General features: G+C 39.2%; 1 protein-coding gene and 1 pseudogene across 14 annotated transcripts; one reads left to right on the plus strand and one right to left on the minus strand.

Annotated features, from left to right (window-relative positions):
* Window positions 1-3,075: 3,075 nt before the first annotated feature.
* Window positions 3,076-4,251, plus strand: LOC147644546 (uncharacterized; annotated as a pseudogene).
* Window positions 4,252-8,886: 4,635 nt separating this feature from the next.
* Dyrk3 (Dual-specificity tyrosine phosphorylation-regulated kinase 3) lies at window positions 8,887-14,387 on the minus strand. 14 transcript variants are annotated; one of them, XM_086826611.1, is made up of 6 exons: window positions 14,283-14,387; window positions 13,026-13,579; window positions 12,113-12,969; window positions 10,633-11,218; window positions 10,234-10,572; window positions 8,887-10,176 (listed from the first exon to the last, which is right to left on the minus strand). In XM_086826611.1, exons 2-6 carry the CDS (start codon window positions 13,510-13,512, stop codon window positions 9,920-9,922), a joined length of 2,526 nt encoding a protein of 841 aa, XP_086682737.1. In that variant the 5' UTR covers window positions 13,513-13,579; window positions 14,283-14,387; the 3' UTR covers window positions 8,887-9,919. The 14 variants fall into 14 exon arrangements, with proteins under 14 accessions (XP_086682737.1, XP_086682736.1, XP_020809938.1 ...); XM_086826610.1 differs by having other exon boundaries at window positions 14,231-14,352; XM_020954279.2 differs by having other exon boundaries at window positions 13,026-13,317; window positions 14,283-14,309.
* Window positions 14,388-27,875: the final 13,488 nt, after the last annotated feature.

The raw sequence follows: 27,875 nt of genomic DNA on the forward strand, positions 1-27,875 counted from the left end.
AAATGATGAGGAGCTAAGCGATATTGAAAAATTACAATTTCTAAGGTCAAGTTTAGGTCGTTCTTGCATTGGAGGTGTAGGATGACGAAAAATTTGGATCACGCCTTGGTAACGCAAACACCAGGCCAGTAGGTGGGAAAAAATCTGCATAGGTATAGCTCAAACACATTCATTGCTTTAGCTACGAGCTCAAATCTTCCGCTATGTATATTTTGTGATTCTAGGGATCATTATTTGGCAAAATGCGCTCGATTTTTAAATTTAAGGCAGAATCTTCGATTTAGAGAAGCAAAGAAGTTGTACCTGTGACTCAACTGTTTGCGCAAGGGGCATAGTTTGCAGCAATGCAAGTCAACGCACTGCAGATATTGTCGCATGAAGCACCACTCATTGTCCGTACCATCCACCTCAGTCTCATCACTATCATCCGATCCACTTTTAAACTCTCAGCACAACCTGATCACCATTCATCAAACCCTCCACCAAAACCCATAAATATTCATTACGTGTTGCTTCCAACCGCTATTATATATGTTAGAAATAGGACTGGAGAATTTGTGGCTTGCCGAGCAGTCTTAGACGCGGGGTCTTAGTTAAACTTCAAAATTTCTCGCATAGCGAACCAATTAAATTTGAATCATCGAACGTCGCATATACTAGTCTCTGGGATTGGTGAATCTTCCTTGAATTCTGATAAGGCAGTCGACATTCTAGCGCAATCACGGGATGCAAGCTATCGTGCCTCATTCTCCGCGGTCGTGACTCATAGTATCACTGACTATCAGCCCCATATATCGCTCGCTGATCTTTATTTCAACCGATCACAAGTCTCGTGTAACAAGGGTAGCATCGGTTCCAAAATTCTTTCTTCTTCACCATTGCGTACATAAGCAAGAAAGCACGAGCACCGAACTGCGTGTTGTGTTTGATGGATCAGCTAAATCGACTTCTGGTAGGGGTCTGAATGACTCACTTCTTGCAGGGCCAACAATTCGCTTTCGATTTTTCAAAGTTGCCATTTGTGGAGATAACTGCAAGATGTACCGCTGCGTCCGCATTTCGCATCCTGATGATTTTTGCAGTGTATCGTTTGTCGAGGAAACTTAGTGTTTTTAAGTTAAACACAGTGACTTATGGAACTAAGCTAGCTGCCTTCTTGGCTTTAAGAGCCATGCATCAGCTCTCTTATGATGAGGAGGAATCATTCCCGGTTGGAGGCCAAATTGTTTGTAGAGATTTCTATGTGGATGATTTTATTTTTGGTGGAGATTCAGTTAAAGAGGTGAGAGAAATTCGTTGCCAGGTGAAGGAACTACTGTCGTTAGGGCACTTTCCAATCCGCAAATGGTGTTCGAATGATGCAGGAGCCATCGAAGGGGAGTCTGACTGCAACAGGGAACAGTTAATAAAATTCCACGATGGACATCGCCAAGGCCTTGGGTTTGGCCTGGGATCCGGCGTCTGATTAGATCCTATTCAATTTCTCTCAAACACTGGCGTCTGATCAGCTCCTATTCAATTTCTCTCAATTACTGGCAGCTCATCCACCCACGAAACGAATTGCAGTGTCAACAATTGCAAAATTCTAAAACCCACTTTGATTAATTACACCAATCATTACAAAATCTAAAATCTTTCTGCAATCCTTATGGAGTTGTAACGTGGATTGGGATGACGTATTGCCAGAGCCCATACTTTCGTCATTGGGGGAGTTGACCTCTCAGTTCGTAGTCATCCAGAACATAAAATTTCTGCGATGCTAGCCTATCAGCGTATGGAGCGAGTTTATATTTGCGATCGGAGGTTAATTTATTAAAAGTCCATCTGCTCTGTGCCAAGTCGAGAGTAGCTTTGACAATTCCAAGACTGGAACTCTCTCCACCACTATTATTGGCAGAGCTAATAGTAAACGTCAAGAAAGGTATAGATTTCGACTGCGCATTTCATTGCTGGTCTGACTCGTTCATTGTGTTGGCATGGATTCGCCAGCCGCCGAGGGAGTTCAACGTATTTGTGCCAAACAGAATCGCGAAGATACAGGAGATGACGAACGACATGACTTGGCGTCACGTTCCGAAAATTTTAAGCTCTGCAGATGTCGTGTCGCGAGGATGTACCACAAGAGAATTGCTGGATAATTTCCTTTGGTATCACGGACCTTTTTTCCTTCTTCGTCGAAGCGGCCCTCTCTGCTGGAGCCAGTTAAGGATCTTCCAGAGCGTCGTTCCGCAACTTTAGTTGGAGCCGTTTGCATTGACGTTTCATCGAGCTGCAGATTCATCAACACTTTTGATAAGTTGCAGCACGAATTTTCATACTTTCATCGTTTCATTGCCAATTGCAAACCCAAAGCTGTTCCGTTAAAAGGCCTTCTTTCGGTTGAGGAGATCTTCCTTGGTATTGTGCTGCTTCTGAGGAGCATCCAGCAGGTTGACTTTGCCAAAGAGTATAGGGTTCTCAGCGAGGGCAAGCCGAGTCCTCAGGAAAGCAAACTGATTTCACTGATTCCATGTCACGATCATGCAGTCACAAAGGCAATCATCGCTTATTTTCATAGGAAATATTAGGTTGTCAAATAAATCTTTTCACACAGAAAAACGTGTTTGATTGATTGTTAATTCTTTTAAGCAGATTGTGAGTTATAGCTTCGCCAACATGGAGAAAAATAAAGAGAAAATACGGCATATTTTGCAGTACTACTACGATAAAGGCTAAAATTCATCTAAAGCCGCTTATACAATTTGTACAGTTTATGGACCTGACACAGTTTCATTTTCCACCACACAACGATGGTTTCAACGTTTTCGTTCTGGTGTGGAGGAGGTCGAAGATGCACCACGGTCCGGAAGGCCTGTCGACGCAAAAAACATTTTTGACCGTTTATATCCATGACAATTGCCTATAAATCACAACAAAATCGATGAAAAGAGGATCACTTACGACAACGTAAGGCGCAAACGGTCGTGGTCGAAAATTGGTGAAGCGGCCCAGACGGTGGCCAAGCCTGGATTGACGGCCAGGAAGGCTCTTCTGTGTGTTTGGTGGGATTGGCAGGGAATCATCAACTATGACTAAATGCTCAATTCGGCGGCCATCCTTAATCAAGAAAGGCCGAATTGTCTTCCATCAGAGCAACGCCAGGCCACACACATCTTTGATGACGCGCCAGAAGCTCTGGGAGTTCGGATGGCAGGTCCTTTTTATCCACCTTATAGTCCGGATCTCGCAGTTAGTGATTACCATCTATTTCTGTCCATGGCGTACGCGATTGGTAGCTTAAAGTTGGCCACAGGAGAGTGCACTGCCCAATCAAAACACAAAGGTGGGGCTAAGTTGGACACCACCTCAGAGATGGCGAAAATTTCACACCATCAGAGGCGAAGGAGGGTCAACAGAGCTAGCTTTGTTCTGCAAGAATGAGGCTGAGGGGAAGACTGATCCTCAGGACGCCGAGCACAAGGCCAAGTTCTTTGCGGAGGTCGAGGAATTCGAGGCTTATAAAACGGCAAACCCAACGGCGTTCCAGCCCTCGAAGGCGAAGCGAATTCGCTCGCCTCTGAGAGCGAAGGACCCACAGGGCAAGCCGAGAGCTACAAACTTTGTCAGCAAGGCAAGGAATCTTAGCGAGGTTGCCAAAAACAATCTGGCTATGGCTCTGGTGGATGAGCACAATGATGACGGTCGCCTGCAGTCGGAGAAGTGGTTAGCATGCCGACCGGTCCCATCCCCTTCTTCGGCTCCTCAGACGTGGTCGGGGGGCACCGGGTCATCAGATATGACGACGGGTTCTCCCTGAGCTTCCTGGCGGATTGTGTGGCTAAGATTAGCGACTCTTGGGCTGGCTTTAAGATTAAGATTAAGATTAAGACTAGTCCACGCACGGGACCCAGAGCTCGCATTTGGTTACCGAAGGCTCAAACCGACCAAGCCAGGGTGATTGAATGTTTGAGGGCCCAGAACCCAGACGTCCATTCAGAGCAGTGGACCATTCTCAGAGCTGAACAGGAGATAAAGGTGAGCCAACCTTTTCTCCTGCTGATAAGCCAGCACTGCCTGCCTCAGCTTGAGGCCAATGACTACAAGGTCCGGTACGGCATAAGGAAGGCCAAGATAAAGGTCTTCTCGGCCAAGCCGGACGAGATATTGGAGGAGGTCGATGACACCAACAAACTGTTGGACGTCATGGTCATCCACGACAAATCCCCTGACGCTACCCCAACCAACATCGATGTCGAAAATCGTGCAGATTAATCTGAAGCGCAGCTCACATGCTTCAGCTAATCTGACGATCCTCCTAAAGGAAGAGGAATGTCGACATCGGTATGATACAGGAGCCTTGAACCAGGGACGGGCATGTCACTGGACTTAGGATCCCAGGATACACACTACTGTGCACAAACTCGAATGGTAGGTCGAGAGCTTTCATAGTAATTAGGAACCAATGAAATGCTTTTCTCTGTCCCAATCTCGGCACACCTGACCTAGCTGTGGCCAGATTCGTGGCGGCGGATGGGAATTATGATTGCATCGGCATACATGGCCCATGATGAGCCGGCCCCGCCTGAGCCGGTAGTCAAGCTGTGAAAAGAAGCACAAAAAACTTACAAAAAAGCAGTATATAAGGCCAAGAAAGGATCCTGGCAAAACTACTGCGAGTCACTAGAAGACATAAAAGAAACGGCGGGAGTAAGCTAAAGTCTCGCCAAACTCCTGGACGGCACTCATACCGTAAAGGCAAGTCAACGGAAACAGCACTATACGAAGTTGTACATCATGTCGAGAAGACATTAAACACAAGCAATACACGATGGCCGCCTTCCTAGACGGCACACATACCATAAAGGCAAGTCAACGGAAACAGCACTATACGAAGTTGTACATCATGTCGAGAAGACATTAAACACAAACAATACACGATGGCCGCTTTCCTAGACATCGAAAGCGCGTTCAATAATGTGAATCACGACTCTATCCTGTGCTCCCTCAACTTGATAGGTATTAAGAGAGGCATCCGAGAGTGTATCGGGGTTATGCTAAAGAGCAGGACGATCGCAGCCGAACTGGCTTATAAATATAAACGCAATATTGACAGATCTCAATACGGGTGGAGTTAAAGCAGTTGCATACGCAGACGACGTAGAACTGCTAGTATCAGGACCTTACCCTGACGTTATTAGCGAAATAGAATTTTTATTTTTTATTCCAGTTGGTAGTCCTAGGTGATTTGAATATCCTTTGTGCCATTTGGTGCTCAACTAATTCCACCAATACTCTCCTAACCTCTATACAACATGACTTTATCGCTGGCTTGTTCGACATTTCGCTGTCTCAAGTCATCCATGTACGAAATTCCTTATAGCGCTTGCTCTATCTTTGTTTTGTCTCTGATCCGGCAAGAGTTAGTTTAGCCAGCCAAGGTGGCGCCTCTGACGCAACCTGAATATCCTTATTATCCTTTTTTCTATGTGACTCTTGACATTGGGTCTGACTTAGCGAATATATCTGACCGTTGAACATGACATGGCAATTTCCGTGGATGTTTTTTACAATGCCATGCACTCATTTTTTACTGAATGTGTTCCTTTATACTATCCGCCTATCTCGAATAAACCTCCGTGATTTACTAAAGAATTGACCCGACTTAAAAATACAAAATCTAGGCTGTATGCTAAATTTAAAACTACCGCTTCTCAATCTGCCCTTTCAACTTATTTATTGGCTCAATCAAACTTTACCGCGCAGTGTTATAAAAGCTATTTAACTCGTTGTAGGGTCCAGTTCTCCCAGTAACCATAAGAATTGTATAATTTAGTTAACACTAAACGGAAACCTAAAACAAATCCTTCCCCGCTCTGATTTGAAAATACTACGGCAAATAATGATCAAGCAATAGCCGATCTATTTTCGCAGCTTATTCAAACTCTTCGAATTCAAATCAGACTTTTTCCTACGCCATACCCAAATGGAACTTAATTTTCAATTCTAGCCTAAACGAAAGCTCTTTTCTTTTCGATCTTCATCGTGTCAAGCCAGTTTATTCTCCAGGTCCCGACGGAATTCTTGGCTGTATGCTCAGGTATTGTGCTGACGCCCTGTGCTATCCCCTTCTGAAATTGTTTACCTTATCTTTAGTAACCTCCCACTTTCCCATTATTTGGAAGGACTTCTTTATTATTCCTCTCCACAAAAAAGTTACCAAATTGGATGCCAGCAATTAGAGAGGAATCTCTAAGTTATCGGCTATCCCAAAACTGATCGAAAACATAATTACTCCTCACTTGCAGCACCTTTGTCGATCAGTTATTTCTTCATGTCAACATGATTTTAATAAGAAAAGATCAACAACATCAAAGCTCTCTTCCTATATTTAAAGGGCCTCCATAATAATTTTCTGACAGATTAAATCTACGCTGATTTCAGTGACTCCGTTAACCATTTTCTCCTCGTTAGGAAACTCAATGTAATGGGTTTTCCAGTTGATCTTCTTCATTGGATCTTAAGTTATCTGAATGGCAGGACGCAAAAGGTCCTTTTTAAGAATAATTTATCTAAAGTTCTAAGGGTTACTTTTGGCGCAAGGAAGCTATTTGGGACCCTTATTGTTTACATTATTTATAAATGATTTGCCCAAAGTTTTGACTAACTCTGGAGTGCCAATGTACGCTGATGACGTCAAGCGTTGCGCCCAATACAAGGACTTCGCCAGTCGGATTTACTAACAGATCTCAATAATTTTCAAACTTGGTGCCTTGTAAACTTATTAAACTTAAACAGCTCTAAATGCAAGCTAATGACTTTTTCTCGTGTTGTTCCCAAGCTTGCTACTTACACGCTGAACTTCTGCTCTTTGGAAAGAATTAAAAAAAAAAAAGTATTTTATGTCCGTCTCCCGGCTCTAAGCTCCTCCTCCCTACCAATTTTCATCCAATTCTGTTCTGCCGTTCTTGAGTTGTAAGTGGTGTAACTAACAGATTTGAAAGCTACATAAGGTTTTACACAAATGCGAGCAAGACGACTTTTAATACATTGGCTAATGCATTGACAATGCATTAAGTACGGTATGGTGAGGCGAGAAGCTCTTAGGATCTTCTAATGTCATCTTTTCACATATTTTTGTTCGTGGTGGGATCTATAATTTAAATATACACATGTAAAGTAGCTGCAAATAAGAACGTCATAAATTTTCTAACGCCTTCCCCTAATTTTCCTTCCATGATTGTTTTAATAATAATACTGTGTGTTTCACACAGTCCATCCGTGTGAAAAAGTTGAGATTTTTCGCAGATGTGAAACTCCGATTCCCACACAGCTACATCTCCTTTTTCTATCCAAAGGCAGCTGATTGAACAGCTGTGACAAATCTATCATATAAACAATGTTTGTTTAAATGGCTACTGCGGAATAAGTTAATAACTATTTTTTACTGTTCAACAACATAAAACATGTACATAGATCAAAATGAGTTAGATGACGAGGAATTAGCGATTCTTAAATGCCCTGTAGCGAGTACCTTGTTGTATAGACCCACAAAATCTATTTAAAATAAAACAGAAATAGGAGTAATTATAATAATATAAAATTAATAAAATAGTAGCAATTCGAGACAATTTGGGTCTAGAATATACGAGAAACACCGACTAACTTTGGCGCCTTTCATATTACTATCTTTGTTTATATTTTCTTAGTGAATGCTTAAACTTTGATAGCTTACAGGAAAAACTATCATACATCGAAGAACTATCGCCTAACTATCGGCAAAACAAGCCCTTCACATTAGGATGGAGAACAAAATGAGAAATTTCGGAACGGCAAAACCTATTGTACCATCCATTCAGCAGAGGGAGAAAGGATCTCTGTGGGAAGAATTTAACCACTTAATGATTATTAGTATAAATCAAGTATTTTACATTAAACTAAACAAGAAAGTAAGCTAACTGCGGCACGCCGAAGTTTATATACCCTTGCAGATAACACTTCTATGACTAGGATTCCATACAATATAAATTATATTTGTGTTAAAAAACAATGAAGTAATAGCTGCTTTCATTTCATTCACCTATAAATATTATATTTGCAGTTTTACATTCTTATATTTGCATTTTTCCTCTACATCAAACGATCGTTTGTATGGCATCTATTTGATATTGTCTTCCGATTTTCATGAAATTTGACACATAATTTATGATTAATATAAAATTGCTGTAACTCAAATTTGATGAAAATCTATTGAAAACTGTAAAAATTTTTAATTTTTTATTGTATTAATTTCTCGATCGCTCCTATGGGAGCTATATGATATAGTTGTCCGATTTTCATAAAATTTTACACAAAATTGTAGAATATTATGAAATGGCTATATCTCAAATTTAATTACATTCTGTTGAAAACTGAAAATGTTAGATTTTTTTTTGTAAAAATTTTTCGATCATTCGTATGGCAGCTATATGAAATAGTCGTCCGATCCGGCCCGTTCCGACATATATGTACATATACAAGTGAGAGTATATAGAAGACTAACTACAAAGTTTCATTCAGATAGCTTCAAAACTGAGAGACTAGTTTGCGTAGAAACGGATAGACGGACATGGCTAGATCGACTCGGCTGATGATTCTGATCAAGAATATATATACTTTATATGGTCGGAGGTGCCTCCTTCACTGCGTTTCAAACTTCTGACCGAATTTATAATATCCTGCAAGGGTATAAAAAGAAACAAAAAACCAGCAGAGAGTTAAATAGACTTAACAAACGTAAATAGGAATCCGGTCGGACGTTATTAAAATACAAACCATAATAAAAATAAATTAATTTAGTTAGTCGACTTTTTTTTCTCAAAAATATAGAAAAAGAACATACTACTTTTAAATAAAATCAGTTGCTCAAAGTTATTGTTTTAAATTTATTTGTTTATTGGTATTAAGCATGTAAACAATTTAGATATTGAAATAAGGCCTTTGTTTTATTTTTTTTGTTACTAAAAATTACACTTTAGATCCTCTTTGATTCATATCTTGAACGCGACTTTTCATTTAACTTAAATTAAATACATTTTTGGAATTAGTTTAACAATACAAATATTGTCACAAGAACTATTTGTTTTTGATCCATCCGATTAAACAAAGAGCAGATGAAAAGCATTTATTTGTTTGACTTTATTATTATAACTTAACTTTAAATTTATTTGAATAAAATATAAATTAATAAATCGAATTATTTAGGAATCTCGTTTTACAATTACTTATTTATATTCTTATTCAACCGATATACATATATCTTTTTTATACCCTTGCACGGTATTTAAATTTTATTTAGAAGTATGACTACTATATCATATAGCTGCCACTGGAACTTTTGGGGAACTAATGCAACACAAATTATAACTAAATATATATTTAAAAATATTAAGTATAGTCGAAAATAATAAGAGAAGTCATTACGTTGTTGTGTTTTAACATAAGTATATATAATTTATATCGTATTGATTATTATTGAAATTGTATATTTCTTGCTTTTTCTTTAATCCGAAATTTATCAGAATTGCATATGCAGTGTATGATAACTCCTACATATTTATGCATATACATACCTATGCATATAAATATTTGTATTAATTTTTAAAAATAAGGTTAGATTTTTGATACAACGTTCTCATCCAAATTGGGCTACATTTATAGTAGCACTTCTTTTTGTAATTAAAATGCATTTATATTCAAATTTGAATTTAACCATTGTGAGATCTTTGTTTTTGTATGTATTTATGTGCACGACTTGATTTGAAATTTTATATATTCATTTTGTATCACTTTTTATTGGCAGTGCCCTTTTTTTAAATAATAAATCAAATCAATAACAAGCATGACGAACTGCGCTTTGCATGATCATTAAAATGGCAAAATATTTGATATTGTCAGGAATTGGCTACATATCATTTCTTATACTTGATAGATTAGAGTTACCACTAATAATTTCGATGGATTTATCCATATCATAAGCACTACTATCCAGGTTAGCTATGGACTCGTTAGCTGTATTTATGGCATATACAGAACCTGTATCTTTCTCCTTTAAATTGGGCGTGCTTGAGGTCGAGGAGTAATCTTGCAAGATATCCAAATTTGTGACATGCTCCAGTTGGGTCAAAGAGTTGGCCGAGCTGTTTAGAGAGCCAGTAAATCCTAAAAATACAGATATATATTTTTAATAAAATTAAAACTATGAATTGTTCTGTTTACTATTCATTCCATTATTGTTCATTAAATGAGGTAAATAGGGCAGAGATGCTGGATAATATCTAGATGTTTCAGCAGAATCCGCTGAATGCACTGTCGTTGATGGTAATAATAATCGTGGCGAGATATCATTAACGCTGGCCTTTTTTAAACTCTCTTCTAAGATATCCGTGTCTTTGCTAGTCATTAATTCGCCTTCGTTGACATTTAAGTTAAAAAGTTTTGAGAGTTTTAAATCTGAATGCATATTTTCGTTGTCCCTTTCAATAGTCAATGAAATGGATGTGGCCGATGTTGAAGAATTTGTATTTGTTACTTCATTTGCGGAGCATTTGTTTACACCTAAAACAAGAATTTAAATATATATACATATTTATATTATAAAAATTTTCCTGTACATACCTGTTACTGGGGACTGATTACCGCTTGTATTACAACCGCCACTTGTAGTGCTCGGCGGCCTGGGCAGCCGACGACGCAGCCATGGATGCTTTAATGCTTCCGATGGTGTCAATCGTTTCTCTGCATCCCATTCTAGGCAGCCGCGTATGAAATTGAGAAACAGTGGATCCTTACATCCATCAAGTGCCTTGGATAAACTCTTGGAGCAAGGAGGACCGCGTGGCTTGCCCCTACGGGACTGACCACCGATTAGAACCACCATGCCATCGGACATGGTGCGGACAGTGCAGTAGCGGGGATATCCCTTTGGGCTAAAAAATGATTTAGATCTCTTCGAACTAGCTAAAATATTTTTATTTGGCATTCCCAACACTTCAATAATGCATGCCAGCTGATCGCTTTCATTTTCGCCTGGAAACAGGGCATGACCCGATAGCAATTCCGCTAAGATGCAACCCAATGACCACATATCAATGGCGCGGCCATATTTTGAGCCTAATATGACTTCGGGAGCGCGATAGAAACGTGACTGTATATATGTATAGATTCGTTGATTTTCAAAGCAAGACGACCCAAAGTCAATCACCTGTTCAAGCAAGATTCAAAATATATATAGAAATAGTATCATAAATACAATTTACTATACTAAACTAAAATTTACGATACTATACTACTAAATAAAATACCATGCTACTGAAACACTATACTACTTAAATATACTATACTAAAAAAAACAAACAATTTTGTTTCGTGAGTTGTGGAGATACGAAAGAAATGCCCTGCTGGGTATTATAATTTCAGTCAGAAGTTTGCAACGCACTAAAGGAGAAATTTCCGATCCATTATAGTATATATAGCAAATTTTTTTTGTCAGCATCTGCAGCCTTTTCTATTATCCAAGAATTACGATTTTAATCTTATATAAGACAGACGACTATTTCTTATAGATATCAAAAACAAACAATTATTATATATAGAGGAAAAAGCAATAGTATGAATGTAAAAATTTAACTGTAACAAGAAAAGAAGCTAACTTCGGCACGCCGAAGTTTGTATGGAAGCTATATGATATAGTCGTCCGATTCTTAACAAAAATTTTAAAAACGATTGAAGAATAATATATAATTGTGTCTATATTTCAAATTTGATAACAATCTGTTGAGAACTGAAAAAGTTATTATTTTTAATTGTATTAATTTTTCGGTCGTTTCTATGGCAACTATATGATATAGTAGTCCGATTTTTATAAAATTTTACACAAAGTTGTAGAACAATATAAAATGGCTGTATCAATTTAGAAAATCTGTTGCAAACTGAAAAAGTCATAATTTTCTTTTTTTTGTAAAAATTTTACGATTGTTCCTATGGCAGCTATATGATATAGTCGTCCGATCCGATCCGATAAAATAGGTAACAAATATAACTATTATAATATAGATCATAGATATTGCAAATAGTATGTTCTACATATATATCTCACCTTTATACCCGAACGACCTTGTTGCTTTAGTAGAACATTCTCCGGCTTCATATCACAATGGATAATATCGCTTTTATACAAAGCATCCAAGCATTGAAGCAACGAATGTGCAAATTTTCGGACCAACTGAAGGCTAAAGCCCTTAAACCCGTTCTTTTTAATCAATTCGTAAAGATTAATGCTAAGAAGCTCAAATGTGATGCAAGTATGATTGCGAAATGTAAAGTAATCGAACATGTGGATAATGTTCATTGTATTATATTTATCATGTCGCCGCAAATGATGAAGAATTCGGATCTCCTCCTGTGCCTGACGATGAAACCTCTTCTCGTTACGCACAATTTTAAGAGCAACATGCTCGTGGGTTTTGTGATCATAGGCCTTTATCACTTGTCCGAAGCTGCCCTTACCAATTATTTTCAACATTTCATAACGATACGCCACATGATCATGCGGAACATGTATATAAGCCCCTTGTTCATTATCATAATCCGAATTGTTAGGTCCATAAATACCGGGACGCTTCTTTGCATTTGCCCCTATAAAATATATCTGTGGATAGGCCAGTATTTCCGTACGTTCGTAGGGAGTTAGCTTATGCATATACAAGATCATAACTTGCTGAGGCGAAACGACGAGTACTTTTGGCTTATCCTGCAGAGCACTTTTCTGGTGGCCAGACATGATGATTTGCTCGTGAAATAAATAACTTTGACTCTCCATCGGTTGGGGATTCTCTTCCTCGGGTTCAGGTTGTGCCGTAGCCTTACAGCAGCTGCTTGAGATAGTAGTGCTTAAACTTAAATTGGGAACCTCCGTTTTTGTTAAACTGCCCGTTACATTTGGTAGCAATATGGCTGAAATTTTTAATAAAATTATTAACTTTAATTTTATAAAGCGTATTATTATTTACCTTGAGAAGATACAGAGAGTTCACAGCCATCGGAAGTCGAACTGCGCTGCTGTAAATTCAAGTTGCTGGCAAGCGTATCTGGATTTGGATCAGGATCTGATAACTCTTGCTGTCTCCCTTCTTGGCGATTATAAAGAAAAGCTGATGAGCCAAAGCTCCTGCTGAAATATTGAACATGCTGCCTGCCTCCACGACACCCTTGATGTTGGCTTGAACTATGGGAATTGGGATGAGTACTGAGACTAGCCTGGATGGCTGTCGAGTTTCGGTTAATCATTTGCTGGACCTTAAGCTGAGGTATAGACATTATCGTTGGAGATGATTTATTTGCGTTTGGTGCTTTGAAGATTAGTTTTTTGTTTAAAATGTTTTCCACGACAGCAGTAGTAGTTTTTCGAATTGAGTTTTTGCCAGACAGTTCAATATGAGCGCTAATGAACCAACCATAATTTTTAGGTATACATACTACATACATACATATGTACATTGATTCTTAGATATCTGTTATCGCTGTTATTTATACTTCCACAGCTTTGTTTTGGTTTAAAAAATCACTAAGTTTGCATTTCAGAGAAGAAAAGATATTTACAAACTTATTTCCAATTAATATGTTTATTATTTTGAACTGCTGACTATTGTGTGGGCTTATTGTTCGCTTTTATTTTTAGTATGTTACATATACATATATGTATGTATGGGAGTATATAAGACATTTTGCTTATTGGAGTTATTCAATATATTTAAAATTTTTCTGTTACCAAACAAATATTAAGAATATTGTACAGAAACACTATTTCACATTTCATAAACATACATATATATAAACATATGTACACACATTTGCCGTATAATGAATGTTACAGTAAAATGTCAACATATCTTAACAGACGTTATATTAGACATCACTTTGGTGCCATTTTGTCAAACTTTAACTTGTTTTATAGAAACAGCAATTTAATAAATATGTAGGTTTATTTTCAGTTCTTTAGCTTCAAATAATACACAATTTTTTTTAGCCGAACACAAGAACCAGGGCTGCAGAAACACTCGACGGGCCTTCGATAACATTAACTAAAAACCGAACCGAAAAATGTACCATGGGCAAAAACCACAGATGATATTTTCCACCGGCGTAAGTAAGGCATGAGGGGTAAACTATTTTGGCTCTTTTGAATCTTAAGACACGTTCATGTTCACGTTCATACTTGGTGTTTATATTTACTGTGTAACTCTTCTGAATTTGTATCGTTTACACACATTATTGTTCATGGTAGGATCCATAATATGAAATATATCGAGAAACTGAATGTTAGAGCGAGAGGAAAATGGTCTAGAACAGTATGTTTTATTAAAATTGTATTCTCTTTCGCACCCCGATAGAGAAATACTAAAGGTGCCGTCAGAAATTTCCTAACGCAATCCAACTTTCTAGTATTTTTAACTAAATGCGCTGATCTTCTGATCTTTCAAAAAAGGCACATTTTACGGGGAAAAAGCTAAAGTGGCAACATTGAGTCCCAGGTCCCTTAATATTATAGCAATCTGGAATACCTGAACAAGGAACTCGGATGATATGATACGGATGGATCTATGTCTGGTCCGCGAAAGAACATGGTGGCCCCTGTGGCATTACCTATGTATTTACTCCCTTGGGGTACCCATCGTGTCAGTCCCTGATAAAGCTGACAACCGAAATTCAATGTAATTTAAAACATCCAACGGTAGTTAATAGAACAAGGACAATAAGGATTGATTTCGAGTTAATTCTACAAGTAAAAAAGGTTTTTAGTTTCGGAAGCCTTTCAATGCCATGAATATTATCAAAGAGTCGGTTGTAATCTACTATATAAAAATATGTCGGGTTGTCCTTCCTGACCATTTAACTCCAGAACGCACGAACCGATTTCCACGGTTTTGCATTCGTTGAAAAGGTCTCGGAATCCGCTTGGTTTAGAGCTAAGAAAATTCCGGAAAAATTTCAACAAAAAAGCGGGAAATACATCTCTGGTATATAGCATGTACTACAAACCAATATTTTAAGTAGTCGTTTTCTAACATTTCAATTGGAAACAATAAAATAAAGAAAGTGTATTATGCAAATTGTTATCAATTTCAACAGCGTGTTTAAGATGGTAAGTTGAAATCTGTTAATTATGTGGATCGTATGATGGTTATGAGGTTAAATTCATCGCTCTGTTCATTGTCCAAAATGCCTAAATGACGTCTTGCAAACATCGGCCGCCGCATCGGTCGCTTGACATTCCAATATGATCACATTGCGAACTACAGTGATGATGAAAATTTAGATATAGGACCGAAGACGACCATATGCCGATATTGTAATGCGTTAAAGTTCAAATGAGAAACGATTCCGATTTCACCCATTTTCTTCAAAACATTCTTGAATTCAGTAACTGCGTTCGCATGACTTCTTTTGGAGCTAATATCATTCGAGAAGGCGGCTCCATGCCGACTTGCAAGGTAAAAGGTTCACCGTATTCTTCAAAAAATGATTGTTTGCAATTACAGATACAAAGACAAATATATCATTTGCATGGTTCAAACGTGCCAACACCAGATGAACCGCATCAATTTCTGAAAATATATTTAGTTTTGTCGATGGTAGATCAGCTGAATGTGCGGTGCAATATACAGGGAACACAACAGTTAAATAGACGAATTATTAAATAGGCCAATAAAGTTGTGGTTATTATGTTCAAAACAGCAGTAAAACTAATGCCATCGGATACGCATAAATTTGTCATAAGAGCGGATTGTAGACCCACAGGTGAACCTGTGCGAAGATTCAATGGACCCACCGTTAATGATGTTGCTGCAATTATTGTTGGCGATCCAACTAAATCGCGAGACATTGTCGTCCAGCGTAAAATCAATATCAAGCAAAAACTCAAGGTTATAATGGGTGTGCTCACTAAGTATCGAGTTTTTACTGACACACGTTGTTATATGTACTCGGTGGAATGACAGAAGCGTGGACTACCGCATGCTCATATCCTAATTTGGATGCTGAACAAATTACAATCAAATGAAGTGGATTACATCATATCAGCTGAAATTCCTGATCCAGTCACTGATCCCCATCTACACGACATTGTGGCGATACAGATGGTGCATAAACGTGCGAACAAACACTGGGAACGATGGATATCCAGTTTATTGTTGTCGTTCAAAAGAAGATAATGTTTGATACATCCAAAAGGACAGATAGGTCAGTAATAGTGAAGTTAGTGAATAGTTGCGATTAGTTGTTGTACATTTACTAGTGCGTTTGGAAAATGGCCAAAGAGTTTACTTTAGTAAGGCTAATGCAGCACAATGAGCTGAGAGACCACCATCGACAACAGTGACTAGCTACTTTGCAATGTGTGGAGCAGATCTATTTGCAGCGATGTTAATGTACGTTGAAATGCCGTATTTTTACATTTGCAATCAATCAACAACGAAATTCCAACGGCGCAAACAAGGAACCCCAGTTCCATGTTGGGCCCTGGTGAGCTGGAGCACGGACGTGAGAGGGAAATTTAAACTTGAAAGCGGGCACGGGCACACTAGGCCAGGCACCTGCACGGGCACACTAAGAAAGGGAAATCCCGCACAGGCAGCGGGCACACTGCACCTTGCTAGGCCCTATATAAAGGTGACCACACCCGTATTTCGGCACTCAACAGCAGGTAGCGATCGGGTGAGGTATTAACCACAGCCCGTAGTCCGCAGCAAAGTCATATTTGCTTGGACAAGATACGCGCATCAAGTCCGCTTTATACATTGTAGTTAGCCCCGTAGTTTCCTAGTAACAACAACTCCATCTGGCTGACTTTAGGGTCCTATAACAAAACTCTCTGGCTGACTTTGGGGTCCCATAACAACAACTCTCTCTGGCTGACTTTAGGGTCCAACAATAACAGCTTCTCTCGAGCTGACTTCAGAGTCCAGCAACAGCTTCTCTCTGGCTGACTTCAAGGTTCCATAACAACAACCTCTCTCGAGTTGACTTTCGAGTCCAACAACAACAACTTCTATCTGGTTGACTTTAGGGTCCAACAACAACAACTTACCTCTGGCTGACTTTAGAGTCCGACAATAACTTCTCTCGAGTAAACTTTCGGGTCCAACAACAACAACTTATCTCTGGTTGACATTAGGGTCCACAACAAACCGTCTTTCTGGCTGAGTTCCGAGTCTCCTGTGGCGACGAAAACCAAAGTAGCAGAATACGCAAGTTTTATGTAGATGCATCAGGAAAAAGCGAGGAGTTGCGCCGATCAGTTCAACGTTCACCAAAAAAAGTGATCACACTGAAACGGTGAAACAAAGATTAACGCACCTAACGGCAAAATTAGAGAGAGACAGAAGCCCGAAAACGACACCCGAGATTGTGATAACCAAGCCGGAAGAACAAAACATGAATAACACAAAGGAAACCAATGAGGGGAAAGTAGAGGTAGAAAACGTGGACCGAGTGCGAAGCTGATACCAAGGAACAACGAACCCACTGAAGTTCCTGGAGAAGATGGAACAATGGGCCACCGGATACGGGATACAAAAGGATCAACTTGTACAGACAATGCCATTCATATTGGAAGGAATAGCCTCCGACTGGTTGAACACAACCCCAACTCGGATAAACTCATGGACACAACTGTCGATGGTGCTGCTCGAATATTTTCTACCGCCGAAATATGAGCTGGAGACCCAAATATCCCAATTAAGGCAACGATAGACCGAAACAGTTGGGAGCACGCAATGGGGCCAAGGAAGTTGATGCGATTCACGAAACTGTCGGAGGAAGAGAAACTGGACCGGGTGTACAAAAACTGTAGAAGCAAAATTTAACTCTACCCGAGAAGAGCCGGGTTCAAAACTCTAACGGAATTTCTAAAGCTGGCAAAAGAAGTGGAAGCAATACAACCAATGGATTTCCATGCACGATCCAACCAAATAATTCAACAACATCTAAGGCCCGATATTTGCATGCGTTGCGGAGGGACCGCTGGTTGTGCGGAAGAAACGGCACGAGAAAAACAGAATGTTGCAGAACAGGACCGGGAAACGCAGGAGGCATGAGGAGATAAAGCTGACAGCTTAGACGAAAAAGGTCCAGCAACGAGAGAAAATCTATGTTGTGATGGGTTTCAAATAAAAGCAAGAATAGAATCGGCAAAAGAAGTTATAGACACAGGGGCATCGATCAGCAGAAGCAAGTACCTGGATCTGAGATAACATGGTATATGGATCGGCACGAAAACGGAAATAACACTAGCTAACGGAAGTTCATTTAGGATAACATTCATGGTCTTAACGGAGGTGGCAGGTGGAATTTTACCAGGCATAGACTTCTTGGCGGGAACACGCAGTACATTAAGGTGTTGCGAACTGGAGCTGCGCAGAGCGAGGGGAAAGGGGACGAAGAAGGGAGAAGGGACGAGGCAGCGGTGGTACTAGTAGGGAAAGAAAACAACAAATTGAGAATGTGCATCGCCTATAGACTGTTGAAGGAGAAAATGGAAAAGGATGCATATCCGGTACCTAGAATGAACTTTATATTACGGAAAGCAAAATGTATAAGCACAATTGAGGTCCGGATATTGACAGATTCCAATGGTAACAGGAAGCAGGCAATACACAGCGTTCACAGTACCCGGACAAGGATTGTTCCAATGGACGGTGACGCCTTTCAGACTAACAATATCACCGGCAACGATCCAGAGGGCCTAAGATACAATTATAGGACCCGAAATGGATCCGTTTGTATTTATGTTATTGGATGGCATAATATTGACAGGTCGAAGTAAGAAGGAACATATGGAAAAGCTACAGGAGGTGGCAGACAAATGCCATTTTTCCAAAAGGAGCTTGAATACCTCGGACACGCCGTAAGCGGCCAGGGTATCCGGGCGGACCCAGATAAGGTATCGCCAATCCAGGACTTACCAATACCAAAAAACACAAAAGAAGTACTTAGTTTTTTGGGAATGGCATCGTGTTACAGAAGATTCATACCCAACTTTCCAGAGCATGCAGGAGCATTCGATCAGCTGAAAGAAAGTCTAACACAAGCACCAGCACTGGCATATCCGGACTTTACAAAACGATTTAAACTGCAAAGGTTCACAGTGATAACGGACCACATGGCATTAAAGTGACTAAACTCGATTAAGAGCCCATCAGATACAGTGGCCAGAGTGGCACTAAAAGGGAAAGCTGAACGTAGTGAAACACACTCTATCCAGAGCTCAAAGCTCTAAGATATCCGGGGAGCTAAATTGAAACGAAGTGCCAGGAGTTGTAGAAAGACCCATACAACACAGAATACCGCAAAGAAGGGGACAGGTTGAATAATCTCAGTAGTGACAGACGGGATCAACAACCCTGGAACATGTGCGTATCTCAGACAGACATTCCACAATTACTAACAGAAAACCATAGCACAGCAGAAACAGGCCACCTTGGGACGTTCAAGACGCTGAGAAGAATTAAGAACCGCTACTTCTGGCCCCGATTAACGAAAGATGTGAAGAAGTTCGTAAAAAATTGCGAAAACTGGCAGAAGTATAAGGTATCGCAACAAGAAGCGTCAGGGAAAATGCTGACGAAAATCGCGCAAGCACCCTGGGAAATCATTTGTGTGGATTTTGTTGGGCCATTACCACGGACGAAACACGGCAAAATCTCGTACTTAGTAATAATGGACATGTTCTCTAAGTGGATAGAACTTGCGGCAATTCGGCAAGCAATGGCGGAGACATTCTTACGGGCTTTTCGGGAAGTGTAGTAACAAGGATCGGAGCACCTAAAACCCTGATATCCGATATTGGAGTCCAGTACACCCTAGGAAAATATGACTGACCAAACAAATAAAACTGTAAAGACTATGATATCCCTGGCAGCGGAACATCAAAAACCCCACTCCAATCTACGGAAGAGAGTATGGAAACCAAAAATCGGAGAGCTAGTGTAGTGTAAAAAATCGATTTCATCTCTCAAGTGATCGTAACAGTTAGAGACACAAAAAAACAGAAGACCAAACGCGTATATATCGGGGATACAAAACCACACTCAACCCCAGGGCTTATGCATAACCCAACACTGGACACCGAATGGGATATAGCGCAACAAATGGAACATGTTCTAACACATCGAATATGATCTAACACAACACATAGAACATGTTTTAACACAACACATTACATATGGTCTAACACAACACTCAAAGTATTATCCAACACTAAAACCAACACTTAGCTCAACACTAAACAACTGTCATCCCACAACCATTATCAAAAACAATTTAATTGCAGGAACGATGCACAAAACTGTGAATGGCCACTGGTGGTCTATTTTTCCTGGACGCACCTGGAGGAACAATGAAAACATTTGTAACTTTATTTATTCGATCAAGATGTGACATAATTTTGGCGTTAGCGTCATCTGGAATTGCGCCGAGTCTTCTAGATGGTGGTTGTACTGCACATTTTGCGCTTAAGTTTAACTCAAACTCAACTCACTCAATTTAAACACAATTGTTACTCCAGCATGCAATATTTCCCGATCCAGTCCAATGGGAAAATTTTTGATTCAATGCAAACTCATTGTTTGGGATGAGTGCACAATGACTCATAAGAAATCACTTGAAGCACTTAACTTCACAATAAAGGACTTTCGGCAAAATAACATCTTTGGCGGTAATATGATATTGTTGGCAGGTGATATCAGGCAGACGTTGCCAGTAAATCCTCGTTGAACGCTTGCAGATGAATTGAATGCTTGCCTGAAGGCATCACCTTTATGAAAAAACATAAAAACACCTCTAATATGAGCGTTCAACTGCAAAATGATCAAAGTGCTGTACAATTTTTCAAACAATTGTTAGCTGGTTACTTACCATTCTTAGCTAACCGAGGAACTATACTTGATATTACCATCATCTATAACCTCATTCATGGTGACGTGGAAATTGCTGACTTGTTAAGTCATCTCAATTTCCATGTACCAAGTAGAAATACTAGATCCTATATTCCTTTAGTGTTGCGCCACTGTAGAACCTCTTTTGAATTGCATGAACCTTTTAGAGTATTGTGTGCAAATTATAATGTTTTGTACACATTAATCTCTGACGTAAATAGCCTTCCAAAACTAAATACTTTAATTCTAACCCACTTAGTAGACATGCAGGCTAGCAATTTGGCAGCACGCCAGTAGTTAATTTCCTCGTTCTCTTTTCTATTTTTCCTTTCGCGCCTACTTACACTTAACCCAACAGGCACGTGGCTGGTTTGATACGGGCCACTTGTACGTACTGACCGTAGTGCATCAACGTCCAGAGAAAAAAACAAAAAAAAAAGTGAAAAGTCCCAGGTAATGCGACATCTGGCTTAATTACTCTTACCAACGACATTTGCCGATTTGTAGACTGTCAATTAGTTCCTATTGAAAATGTATCCCCAAACATTATTGAGAATTATCAGAATTATGCTTGTGTTTATTGGGAAGACAACGAATTTGCCACCCTTGCCACCCAATAATAACTAACGCACGAATAGGTCTATTATATGCGGTATTTATTTTCTTCTTTTATTGCGGAGCTGTAACTACCGATCTATAAGATAACAAAGAGAAGAGCTAAGACAGCAGCAGGTGCATATACGCGCATAATGAGGCGCGAGCGGTCTGCTCCGAACAAGGGGAATGGGACATTGGGGTGCTGACATTGTAGTAGCGACTAAAGACCCTGAAAAAAAAAGTTGGACTAAAAGCCTAGCTTTGCTAGTGTTGGAAATGCGGTAACGTAACGAAGCTTTAAGCAAGCTTGAATGCACGTCCCGAAATCAAGAGCTGCACTACGCCCAAAACTCATTTTGGGCAAATATAACAACGAGCTTAGAGTTGCGCCAGGGAAGATAAGATTAGAGTCCACTTCGGAAATTTTTGGCTGCTGATGAACGAGTACTTTTTCCGTTTCCGTATAAAGTCTTTTAGATCGAGATCCGATACACGAAAAGAAGTGCTCACAAGAGCTAATCATACATTGCAGTGCCAGTGTCTCGCAGTTATTGGAAAATTAATTTTAAAAGAGGCCGCTAAAAGCTTTCCGAAAATTGAGTACAGGAATGCCAAAGTTTTAGGTACAGTGAGAAACCTTTTTGTCGTCCAGGTCAGGAAGGTTTAAAAAGTGGAGGCAGCGAGGCAGCAACAACTCACGGCCAGTTCCAAAGGTCGACAAGACCTATTGCCGAAGGTTTATGGTTAATGTTTAAATGGAATGTTCGTTATATCCAGTGCTTTCGGTGTGACTAAAAAAACGTACAGATTGGGTCCTGCAGCAGAATTTTTTGTCCCTGGGCACCCCTAACCGACGGGCATTAAGTGAAGGGGAGCTGAACCAGTACAGGAAGAGCAGATGCTGAACTGACAGCTGACAGCGAGCACAATAACATCCGTGTCTGCGCAATGATTTGATTGTGTCTGTCTTCTCTTCTTTATTCTCTACTTCCGCTTTTCTCCTGACTTTTTTTCAATGTGTGAATTTTTTATAGTTCTTCCGGTTTAATCCTAGTTATTGATTTGTTGCAGCACGATCATTTCTTGTCTTATTAATAACTATATATGTGTAGTCGTCGCCCGAGATCTGGGTGAGCAAGACCACCAATCGAGAAATTTGAAGTGAATAATATGACTAGATAGATGTTTTGTTTCCTAGAATCCCCTTCCAACCCACTCATGTTTTTTAGTCGGAGGAGGAGAAATGTTCTTCTCGATGGGTATAAAATCAGGTACCTCGTCTAGGAAAAATATCAGGCACCACCATCAACCACATCATCAACATGAATATGTTCGCCATTACCAACGCCAACTCCATCGGCTCCACCACCACCTCTACCGCCACCAACTCCAATGCCAGGAGGACCCCAACGATTTGTTAAGGACATTCATCAGGCCCCGCTAATGAATGTCCTTAACAATTGTAGGGTTAAAAGTAAGCTCAGCTTTAATAAACTCCCCATTAATCTGGAGTTTACAATTTTTCAGCCAGACGGGGAACAGGCAAGTTCGGGCACAATATAATCCTCGAGCTAAAACCTCTCGAATAAATAATAATGATAAAGAAATAAATAAAAATAAAACTATTTTTAAATGAAAAACAAATGTTATTTTTGGGAAATTGGAATTGGGGATCTTCTTTTCAGCATTTATTTTTCAGATTAAATTATAAAACTTAAAAAAATAAAATAAATAAAAATAAAAAACAATTATTAAATTAAAAAAAAACACAATGTTATTTTTGGGAAAAAGAACTTGCGGACCTTTTTCAGCATTTTATTTTTCTGATTTAGTTATAAACATTATAAAACCAAAACAATAAATTAAAATAATTATAATAAATTAAATTAAATTTAGTTAAATTAAAAATAAATAACTAAATAAAAAATAATAATAAAATAAAACAAATAAATAAATAATACATTAAAAATTTATTTTGGAAAAAAAAAGTCTTGGGTATCTTTTAATGGGCATTTATCTTTAGCTCTGTGTGTGTGTGATCAGATGTGTTTATACTAGGTCTGATAAAGAGATAATAGGTCTGTTTATCAGATAAGGTCTTACAACAGGGGTGTTTTTTAGACCTGTTAATACCAGGTGTGATAAACAGATCAGATCAGGTCTTACAACCAGGTCTGTTTATTTCGCCTGATACTCACCTGATAATATCAGGTCTGTTTATCAGATCAGGTATATTATATGCTGACGATTAATAAATTATCTCTTAGTGCATTCCCAACCCCTAGACTGAAATAACCACCCCTACTCTTCGATTTTAAATATTTTCAAATTCCATCAATAAACCAAAATATTTTATCACAATTAAATAAAACTCGAAATGCTTTGAGTTAAAACAATTTAAAACCTAGAATATTAATAATAATAATAACAAAAAATTCCTGACTAATATAGGGCGAGTCAATCAAAATTATCAATCTAAATTTGATAAAGAGAATGTAACTCCGCTTATGAAGAAAAGGAAACTAACATTTCACACTGCAGCTACAAAAAAAATCAAAACCTATTTATGATGAATACAAAACCATTGTATTGGAGATTGAAAAGTGATGACGATTATGAACCATACAAAACTGAATCTGGGCAATCAATGTTGGGGAATAATCAAATGAATGTATCAAATAATAAAATTGAATTTGATGATGGAAAAAAACTGGCGACACACTACCGGATTATATTCTTTAATAATCCATAATCTTACAAAAAATTATAATACAGATGATCTGGAGCTTTACAGAGATTTACCAAAAATTAATGTCCACCGAAGAAATTTTCTACCAAACGGACAAGTGAAAAGAACGAGAATGTAAGGATACTAATAACGGGCCAGGATAAATACAAAGCCGGACTTGAAAAAAAGGCCCAGAGGCCGAGATTTGAAACAGGATGGGAGGAGTAGGTGGGGAAGAAATTTGTTCCGATCAGGCTTCCAGCGGTCCAGGATCGGCGCGTCACCCGGATGCCCACGCCTGTTCCACCGACGGCCATGTGCGGCTCGGCTTCGGACCACGCCCCGTCTCCCGATAGCGTGTTCCTCGGCCTGGGAGGGAAGACTCTCTCGGATTGAGGTTGGACCGGCTCCTATGGCCACAGGGGCCTCGGCGCTCATGGCCCCGTCACCCGGGTACCGTTCCCGCCTTGGCCACCAAGCCAGGTGGTAGGACAGGGAAAAGGGGATGGGAACCCTAACCGGACAAATACAAAGAGTCGTAGTCATATTTATTTTCTTTAAAGGTAGCCCCTAACCTAATTTATCCCCTACATCATGGGGTCGCCTGTCCACGGTGGTGGACACGATGGGTGGTCGGATTGGGTTCCGGCCGCGTCGTTCTGTGCCCTGAGCGTTGTGCCGCCCGGGACTCTGAGACTCTTCCGCAGATCCCTATGCTGCTCTGTGCCAGCGTTGGGCTTCGGCCGTTTCCCGAAGATCTCGCATGGTGGCGTGATGCTTACGTGACTTTCCTACAGCCTACAGCCGCTCGGCTGCCTCCACGTTTTGCTATCGACTTCGTCGTCGGCGAGCGGCTTCGGCGAAGCTCTTCGCTGTGATCCCGTGTGTGTGTGGTTGTGTCGATGCTCGGCCGTGCGCTGCTCCGCCATAGATATGGTTGTGCGCTGCACTGCTTTGGTGCATGGCTATGCTGCTGCTCTGCCGTGCGCTGCTCTGTGGGTGTGAATATGCTTGCTGCTCTGCCGTGCGTTGCTCTGCCATCTGTATGGCTATGCGCTGTATATAGCTATGCTGCTGCTCTGCCCTGTCATGCGCTGCTCTGCCGTGTGTATGGCTATTCGCTGGGTATTCCGCGGAGGGCTCTGCCAAGTGTGTATGGCTATGCCGCGGTGGGCTCTGCCGGGTGTGTGTCTTCTGTGCCGTGTGTGTGTGTGTGTCGAATCCAGTGGCGATGTTGTTCCTTAAAGCTACTCCTACTACTATTCTTAATGCTATTCTTAACACTATCCCTGCAGCTATTCCTACTACTACCTATGCATCTGCCCTCCTTGAGTCTTCCGTTTCTACTTTTATATACATTATTTACATAGTATGTTGAGTGGGGATCCGTTGGTTCCTCACAAGAGCATAAAAACATTCTCAAATTATCAAACTACATTTAGCTAATTTACGCTTCTCCAACTCTATACCCAATCGCGACATAAAAAACGTAACCGGGTCAGATTTCATGTCACTTGAGAGGAATAAACCTAATAAAGTATACTGGAACGATCCGAATGAGTTAATGGAACGACTTCAACTTTTAATAGCTTCGGAAACAGCTGGAAATACAAATCACACAAACGAAATTACATCGATAATATTTTTTATGTTTCAATATTCAAATGAGATTATACTCATCATGACCGTTAACAAGTTTAGATGTTATATACATGAAAAGCAGAACACTTATCATTTAAAACGATATAAGAAAACTGAGACAGGACTCTACCTAGATACTGATGAGAACTTTAATATACAAACAAGAAAGAAAGCTAACTTCGGCACGCCGAAGTTTATATACCCTTGCAGCTAGAACTTCTATGACTAGGAATTCATACCATATAAATTATATATATTTGTGTTAAAAAACAATGAAGTAATACCTGCTTTCATTTCATTCACCTATACATATTATATTTGCAGTTTTACATTCACAGATTTGCATTTTTCCTCTAAATCAAACGATCGTTTGTATGGCACCTATATGATATACTCGTCCGATATTCATGAAATTTAACACAAAATTTAAGACTAATATTAAATGGCTATACCTTAAATTTGATGAAAATCAGCTGAAAACTGAAAAAGTTATAAATTTAATTGTATTAATTTCTATATTCTACTATAGTAGTCCGATTTTCATAAAATTTTACACAAAATTGAAGAGTTTAATAAAATGGATATATTTTAAATTTGATCCAATTCTATTGAAAAATGAAAATGTTAAAATTTTTCTTGTAAAAATTTTCCGATCATTCCTATGGCAGCTATATGATATAGTCGCCCGATACGGTCCGTTCCGACATATATACGAGTGAGAGTATAAAGAAGGCTAACTATAAAGTTTCAAACTGAGAGACTAGTTTGCGTAGAAACGGACAGACGGACAGAGGGACAGACGGACATGGCTAGATCGACTCGGCTGTTGATCCTGATCAAGAATATATATACTTTATATAGTCGGAGGTGCCTCCTTCACTGCGTAGCAAACTTCTGACTGAAATTATAATACCCTGCAAGGGTATAAAAAGGCATATAAAAAATTCCCAAAACAGAACCCAGACATCGTCATCAAAGAATATGTTGATAAAGCTATTTATGATCAAATCATTGATTACAAAATTTCCAGAAGAAATTGGAAAAAGTTTTGATGGCCTTGAGGCAATCGATACTGATGCAGCTTAATTTTAATATTCAACGTTCAAAAAATGTGGGGGTTCCCAAAGAAGCTATAGATATACCCAACAAGGAATTTGTCGACAAGTCTGTAGGACTGAGGGATTCAATTATTTCACATCAACAAGAACTTATTTTTAGTATTCCTGATGTCAAATCTCGATCGATTAGAGAGAATTGAGGTTGTTGTTTCAAGTTTTATTGAAAAAATAAGATTTTCGAAATAATTTGTTAGTCTTTTATCTGAAAATGAGTAGGCAAGGCATTATTAATGAATTACATGCTCCTGCGCACAAACAGTTTCTACGTCGGAGGGAATAAATTCGTTAAGGCAGGCTGATCTGGTGGAAATGGGAAAGTACTCTGCCTCGAATTATGGATATCGCTTCATACTAACAGTAATTGACACATTCTCGAAATTTGTGTGATGTGAAGCACTTAAATCTAAGGCTGCAAAAGATGTTGTTGAAGCAATGGAGTACCAAAGCATATACAAACAGATGATGGGAATAAGTTTTTTAATGTACAGTTTAAGTCTTGGATGAATCGACATCAAATAAATCATTATTCAACATTTAGTACTTTAAAGGCTTCAATTGTTGAGGGATTCAACAGAACACTAAAAAAAACTTATGTGGAACGAGTTTTCTTACAACTGGAGCTATAAGTGGGTTGATATTTACAAAAAGTTAATTAACTTTTACAACAACAAAATACACAGGACTATAAAAATGGCTCCTATCGAAGTGAACGCTGAGAATGACAAACACATCTTGAGAAAGGTATACAATAATATTAAAATGTTTACAGGCAACAAACTGAACATTTTTGAAAATGTTCGAATTTCAAAATATAAGGGAGTATTTGAGAAATCGTACACTTCT

This window comes from Drosophila serrata, unplaced genomic scaffold, assembly GCF_035046125.1.
Source record: "Drosophila serrata isolate PLE 108 unplaced genomic scaffold, ASM3504612v1 contig_160, whole genome shotgun sequence".
NCBI classification, from domain to species: domain Eukaryota; kingdom Metazoa; phylum Arthropoda; class Insecta; order Diptera; family Drosophilidae; genus Drosophila; species Drosophila serrata.

Excerpts from the sequence above, each read along its gene's own strand:
- Dyrk3 (XM_086826611.1), bottom strand. The coding sequence starts at position 13,512 with ATGTACATATGTATGTATGTAGTATGTATACCTAAAAATTATGGTTGG. Across the intron at positions 10,573-10,632 it reads TAATCAGTCCCCAGTAACAG|GTGTAAACAAATGCTCCGCA; the intron begins GTATGTACAGGA and ends TTCTTGTTTTAG. Across the intron at positions 10,177-10,233 it reads GAACAATAATGGAATGAATA|GATTTACTGGCTCTCTAAAC; the intron begins GTAAACAGAACA and ends CTGTATTTTTAG.